The sequence below is a fragment of the Montipora capricornis genome, chromosome 4 (assembly GCF_036669925.1).
Source record: "Montipora capricornis isolate CH-2021 chromosome 4, ASM3666992v2, whole genome shotgun sequence".
NCBI lineage: Eukaryota > Metazoa > Cnidaria > Anthozoa > Scleractinia > Acroporidae > Montipora > Montipora capricornis.
In genome coordinates, this window is record NC_090886.1 from 10,122,405 (window position 1) to 10,129,900 (window position 7,496).

The 7,496-nt window shown below is 40.1% G+C and overlaps 1 protein-coding gene across 1 annotated transcript in view; it reads left to right on the forward strand.

The window, feature by feature from the left end:
- The window catches only part of LOC138046076 (uncharacterized), a 71,811-nt gene that overhangs the window by 38,243 nt on the left and 26,072 nt on the right, over positions 1–7,496 (forward strand). Inside the window, exons 18-23 of the mRNA XM_068892755.1 lie at positions 1,218–1,357; positions 2,650–2,884; positions 3,534–3,622; positions 6,004–6,246; positions 6,641–6,739; positions 7,377–7,471. Coding sequence (XP_068748856.1) covers positions 1,218–1,357; positions 2,650–2,884; positions 3,534–3,622; positions 6,004–6,246; positions 6,641–6,739; positions 7,377–7,471 — 901 coding nt within the window. The remainder of the gene's footprint in view (positions 1–1,217; positions 1,358–2,649; positions 2,885–3,533; positions 3,623–6,003; positions 6,247–6,640; positions 6,740–7,376; positions 7,472–7,496) is intronic.

Consider the following 7,496-nt stretch of genomic DNA (forward strand, 5'->3'; position numbering starts at 1 on the left):
TGATCCAGAAAAGTTCTGGGAGCTTTCGAAAACATTGCCCTGGACAGAGGTTGTAAATCATTACAAATATTAATTTAATGACAATTTGCCAACCATCACAACTGTATAATAAAATAAATGGGATGGCGGGATAACAGCGGGGAGAAACGAAATTCCTATGCTAAGGATACCCTCCTTACAAAGCTATAAATAAAACATGGTACATGTGGAAACACTTGTCAAAACCTATTTACGCAACTTATGGACGTAAATGCCTAGTTAATGACGCTTTGAAATAATGAAAACTGGGTGGAGTTACTACTTGTGTAAGTTCTGTTTTCCAGTTACTAATATAACATCACTATATATGGGTTATTGACCGAGCGTGAAGTCAAGATGAGTGGATATTAGCCAAGTTCTTTCTTTTGCGTGTTCGTCTCGGTCCATAAACACGCAAAAAAAACTAGGCCAATATCCACCTATCTTGACCGAACAAGCTTGGTCAATAAATGATTTATTATATGGAATAAAACACCAAAAAAATGATCTTTGATCTTGCGGGGTCAAACCAGAAATCCCAAGCGGGCAAGGTAGCCCCATCTTGCCCGCTCGGGTAGCCAATCACAGCACGGGATTTGGTTCATCTTTCTCGCTCACGGAGTAGTCATATAATAAACGATGTCACTGGATTTCTCTTAAGACAGACGCTTGGCGATTATTAAAAACCTTAAAAATTTGTCCATGTCGAAAGCAGCGAACCATTCAGGATTACGGACGAGTTTGGGAAAAGCAAAGTTTTGCGAAAACTTTTACACACATTTATAACAGAAAAACCTGGTATAAAAATCACGGAAAACGGATTTTGTCTACTAGCGGCGTTATTATGCTCATTTGTTCTGATTCGCGAAGGCTTGATTTAATTGACTTTGCATGGTGTTTCATTGAACACAGTAGCTTTCTATATGTTTCCTGGCAGGAACGCTCACTTGAATTGACGCCAAGGTAAACTATTTTGACAAAATTGGGACTTGAAACTTTCCATTTTTTTTTCGGAAAGCTTTGGGCCATTACTATACTTCTCTTAAGTTTAGGACCCATAGCCAAGCTCGGCTTACAAGTACGCCTTATGTATGCTTTCGACCCGATGTCCTTCGCAATTCAGATTACAGAATGCAAGCCGTAAAAAACGTTATTAGCACAGCCACTTATTCACCTGAAATTTTATTTTATCTTTCAAGACCCGGAAGTGTGATAGCCGACGTGCAGTTGGAAGCTGCCAGTCCCAATGCGAGTGTTGTTCTTGATGTCGTATCCGGGATGAACAACCTGGGAAACTTTTCACTGGATCGGAATGAAACAAAGATGAAGATTGAACAAGGTATTACGTCGGCTTTCTGTATTCACTTCACTCAAACACGAAGGCACTTTTAAAAGGAATCGCTCCGCCATTTGCTTTTATTCGAATTTATCAAAGCATGCTGAGATGTCTAAAATCTGGAGATTTTTCTCATTTGATCAGCCCCTTCGTTATCAACCCAACCCAACCACCAGATATTGACACCCCCCTCCCCCCCCCCCCCCCCCCCCCCCCCCACACACACACACACACACACTTAAATTAACCCCATCCCTTTTCCTAAAATCGTACCCGGATTTCCACCCCAAACCAAACACAAAAATGAGAAACTTACCTTTGGTATTCGCGACACGAGGGCTAAGTGGATTTTTTTCTTCATCTTTTCTATTGTATCTGTGATCTGTCTGAATCCATGGGGCTCGTAGAATAACAGCTCCTTCTGGATACAAAAAAAGTCTGCCACCATGGCAAATCTCCCTTACACGCACAAGTTGGCACAGCTCGACGAAGCGGGAATCGGCGACAAACTTAGGGATTTTTTTTTGCGTACTTTTAATTATTGCTGAAGAACAATTTAATCCTATAGTCTCGTATGAACGTGAACCCAATTTTTCGTATAAAACGCCCGTAACAGAACGGATTAAAAATGCACGCCGGTCGGGAACGGAGGTACTAAGGTAAAAAGTCTCTTTTATCCGGAAGATTTCGTCACCCGTTCGGAGACCGGGAGATTCGTTTCGTATATGGAAGACTCCCGGATTATCCGGGAGTGAGGGGCTGGCGTATTGGTGAGAGTAATGGCCTCCCACCAATGTGGCCCTGGCTCGGCGTCATATGTGGGTTGAGTTTGTTGGTTCTCTACTCTGCTCCGAGAGCTTTTTCCCCGGGTACTCTCGGTGCCTCTCTCTCCACCCAGGTGTATAAATGGGTACCGGCGAATTTAATGCTGGGGGTAGTCCTGCTTTGGATTAGCATCCCATCCAGGGGGGAGCTGAAATACTCCCAGTCGCTTCATGTTACAGAAACCGGGTTGGGGGTGAGCAAAGCAAATGGAAAATGTAGCGCTAGGATGAACTTTTCTTCATTGTGTTATTTGCAATGCAGCGTCTCAACTATCTTAGTTGCTTATTGAAGTTGGAGGGAGGGGTTCCAGGGTAATGGTCAGTGGATGATCCACCTTGTGGTCTCACAGTGAAAATAGCTGAACGCTAAAAGGAGCCGACTTTACAAAGCCAAAGGCGTGTTGAGTTCAGTTTCATTGTTTTAATTGTTTTAATAGTATTTTTGTTACGTTTTGTTTTTCTTTGCCGTAGGAATTCAAAATGTCACTGTTATTGCATCCAGTTCAAGGGTTAACGTGAGCGACAGAATAGTGGTGTTCTGCTTTGTGATTGGTGGACCTAAGAACTTGAGCATCACGTGGTATAAGGCAGGCAAAGTGATTGGCTTAACCCATCGCACTAAAGTTGAGACCGTTTTACGTCACTCCAATTTGACCATCAGGGATGTGATGCCGGAAGATAAGGGAAATTACACCTGCAATGCTGGGTGGGTATTTTTTTGAAAACCGCTGCTCGGCGAGGTAAATCTCGCCACCTTTAAAGTATTTTGCTATGACTTGGAAGTTTCTCTTTCAGAGTGGCTGCATCATGACACTGCAGTTAATTTTGTGTAGTTCTACCAATTATTTGCTCCCACTCGCTGGGCAACTTAACTTTAACCCAGAAATTACTTCAAACAGAAATGAAAGCGTCGTGCCAAGAAAAAATGTATATCGAGCATATATAATTTGTGTTAGTAACAACGAAGATTAACTTTGAAAAACGGTTAGCTTGAACAGTTTTCAAAATTCCCAATTGCAATCCATTTTAATCTTCTCAATTTTTTTGCTATTTTTGCTTCTTTTTGTATTTGCTCTTTTATTGAAACATATTTTAAGTGGTTATTTTTACGTTCCGTTTGATTTGGTTGTCTTATGCCCGACGCTGAATTTGGCTAAATTTGGTGCCAGTGACACAGCTCCTATAATACGCCGCAAAACAGGCAATCACTGAGTTAATCAACCAACGATTGAAATAGGAGAGTGAAAGTGTCTTTTTTTCCTTTTTCTTGTAAGTATTATAGAGAGGTTCGCAAAATGACTGCCACAGGACTATCTGAATTGTGTTTTCATTTTGTACGGTTTTCGTTATTTTAGCAAAGGTATTCAGAACAGAGCATCGTCTATATATATTGAAGTAATTCCAGTGCTATCAATTAAACCACAAGCTGTCTCCAAGCGAGTTGGTAAGTATTCATTGTGACTGACAGAGAATTTATAAAATGTGTTATGTCTACATTTTGGATATGAAATGGTCATCTGACGAAAAAATCGTCGTCGTTGTAAAAACTGCTTAAAACAGTTGAAAAGAAGCCCATTAAAAAGCAAACAAAACAGGAAACGAGATGCAAATCCTTGGAATTGCATTATGATTGTGGGGCATTTTGTTTTACCGTCGAGCTATGAAACCATCAAATGTAGAGGTATATTTATTTAATTGCGGCGGTGATCTTCAATCTTCATGTTGGAGAGTCGAGCAGGAGTGTAAGTTTATCCGGTTTTTAAACTATAAAGCAAAGCCGAGTAGTTTTTAGACCCGATAAAACACGACAGCTTCAAAAACGTTCCACAAAAAGCGTGTCCGTCTGGAGTCCGAACAAAGATTAAAATTTTGAGAGGAGAACATTCTCATACAGGCACGAAAAACAGCTATGCGTTATTGGTATATACTTTATGTAACGAATTCTAATGAAGAGTTTTTTATCTGATTTGATCTTGATATCAGTGACCTGATTGGCGGTTTCATTCATGAACTGTTACTGAGTTTTTGAACGTTCATTACGAGTTCGTGTTACAGAACTGTGGATAAAAAGCTTTAGTTTGTAACCAAAATATGTTTACTCTGAGTGCAAGTTTTGGATTTCACGGTGCGCCATTACTCAAGTTCCAAAACTGACCGATTGGACCTCAGAGGGTTGGATCTAGGGAAAAGCTTAAAATTCCAGCGTGCAAATGCTGCATATTATATATGTAAAAGACCAGTTTATAAGTCTGAACGCCCAAAACTCCCGTATTGCATATTAATAGGAGATTTGCATGATGGCGTCATTTTACTACGGACACCAAAATGCTTTGTTATTCAGATTGTTCTTTTCTGCTGGAAGCAAAGAAACAACTGTTTAAATTTACCTGACAATAGAAGCAACTCAAAGCATTCTGGTCTTCGTAGTAAATGACGCCATTATGCAAATCGCCAATTCTGCTGCGTACTCACGCGTTTCACTCTTAAACTACAGTAAACATCCGCATATAAGAACAAGTGGATTAAGAACACCAGGCTGAAATTTGGCCAATAAAGCACCATATGAATAAGAACAAATTCATCCTGATAAATAGAACATGTTCTTAATACAAAGGGAAAGGGTATTAAGATAAGGAAACAATACAGTATGTAGTAACTTATATCAAAGTACTATGGTGTTTAGGACCATTACAAACTATAAAATCTATTACAAAACAGCATTGTATGTTAATTAAACCTTTAGTAATATTTAATTTGAAGAATTTCTGAAACCAATTTTAAGAACATTTTAAGAACACTTTCAGGCTGATTTCTAACTAAGCACCCCTCAAATAAGAACATGATCAGCCTTAAACCTGAAAACAGCGTTCTTATATGCGGGTGTTTACTGTAGTGATTGTTTGACATCATTTTCTCCTCGATCCAGCTCTCTCAAGATTTTAAAGTTAGTAATGGCGGACCATTAAATAGGAAAATCCCAGTTAAAATAAACAGGTGTCTTTTCGAAATCAAGGCTTAAAACCTGGGTCACTTATTGATTAGTTAACGTGGTTGTGAAATCCAAAGAAAAAGAAGAATTGTTTTTTTTTGTCATAGTAGCACTTTAAGTTTTCCAGTAATAAGCCACTTCGGAAAATACTATTATACTCTTTGTTTGTCCCCCCAAATTTTGCATAAGCATTGTTTTTGTTTTCTCAAGGGACCATTGTTAAGTCAAATTTGGGGGGACAAACAAAGAGTATTTTGGTATTTTCCGAAGTGGGCTATACAGGTTTAGCTTAATCGGGCTATCTGACTCAGTGAACGTGCATTGGACAACCCTCACTTAGTGCCAACTGGTCGTTTGAAGATACATACCATCGAGAATAGATTATCTAAGCAGTTTGACTTGACCCTTTTACATATATGATAGATGAGCCAGTGCAGCGCAGTGGTTAGGACGCTTCCCTTGAGATCTGGAGTTCCGGGGTTTAAGACCCGTTCTGACTATTTGTTGAATTTGTTCCTGGTAGTGCCTGGTTCAAATTCTCAGCTGCACTTGTAAATAGCCAACTTGTTTGCCTCCGGCCAATTGGGATACTTAACAGTTGTTGTTGTTGTTGTTGTTTTTCTGTTCTGTTGTTTCGTTGATTTCGTTTCGTTGACCCTGAAAAGTCCCTGTGGGGAGTGGCCAAGTACGTATTTGTATAACAGTTTATAACTGTGTGCCAAGTAGGAAACCACTTGAAGACGATGTAAAATTGTTGTTGTTGGTCCGGTTGCGTTAACCTTACCTCCATTTCAAAAAACCAGAGCAAACATCGAACACCTCTGCATCTCTTTCAGGGGATGAGGCAACGTTTACATGTACCGCGGTCAGCGGATTCAGAACTGGATCTACCCTGTTACTGGTTGAAGTGACAGACAGAGACAACATAGTTCGTCACCACAGCTCCCGTTTCACAGCGAGTGATCTGCAAATTCCCCAGGGAGTGGACCGTCTGACAAGAAGATTTGTTTGCGAATTGTGGGCTCAGCAGACGTTGCTATCAAGGAGTGAAGAAGCTGAATTGATCATCGTTTCTCGAGGTACGACCAAAATTAACCATTCCGGATTTTACTATGTAAAGAAATGGAGTTTCAGAGTTGCAACTGAAGAATGGGTGAAAACTTACGTTTGCTTTTGATTATCTATTTCATCTCCGGACCGTCGACTAAAAAGACAAGCCACGGATTCTCTGAATAAATACTTTTTAACTCGTACACCTTATTTCAAAATGGCTGCCATGTTAGTATTCTTTTGTTTGATTGCAAATTGGCTCTTTGGGCCTCGTTAGAGTTAAAATATTCTTTTGAATTTTACGTTTGAAAGCAAGGTCAAGAGGGCCAATTTGCAAGGAAACAAAAGAATACTAAAATGGCGGCCATTTTGGAATAAGGTGTAAAATTATATATTTTATGTACCTCTTTTCTTGTATGGCAGATGAGCTAAAGTGCCCGGCTCAAATTATACAAGGGATTGCGTGGAATGCAACTGCTGCAGCTGGGATCGACATACAGCCGTGTCCGAATGGGGCCAGCGGTAAGTTAACATACAAGATGCGTCGGCTCTTTGGTCACCGTTATGCATTTATTTACGTTATTAATCGATGATTTCATTAGCTTTTCCAAGAGGCCATGACTAGGGCCTCCTTCATATCCTTGAGTCAACCTTTGCGCACATCTCTCAATTTTTAGAAACTAACCCATCAGCAGGAGACTCACATTTGCATCACTTCACATCGATTTGCAAAATTTGCGTAGACTTCTGATTGGCCATTATAAACAGTGCGTACAGAGCCAAAGAACTCGCGGCGTTCTAAATATAGAAATAATATACGCTCAAATGTTGACTCATAAAACTTCTATGGGAGAGGCAAGCTCTTATTCATGGGCTCTTGCTTTCCCAGACATATAGACTGCACTGTTCGTAGATTTTCCGTCTTCAATGCAGCCAACATCATTGATCTCAAATGAATGAAAGACTGGCGGCTGAAACAAACGTGTTTTGTTTGGATTACACGTGACTAATTCATTGATTAATTGACATGTTGGCGGGGAACTCAAATAAAGCTTTTCCAGACAAAGTGTTTGCCCTTGTAGCGCTTTTGTGTGAAAATTTCTTCTGTTCTCGGTTTAATAATGAATATTTATATTTGTGAAATTTAATACCGTTGTAGGAAGCGCATCACGTGATTGTTCCAATGACGCAAAGTGGAAAGACCCAAGCTTCCTCGGCTGCAGCTCATTTGAGTACATCTTGCTCCAAGATCAGGCAAGTGTGGCCCGCGATACAAGCG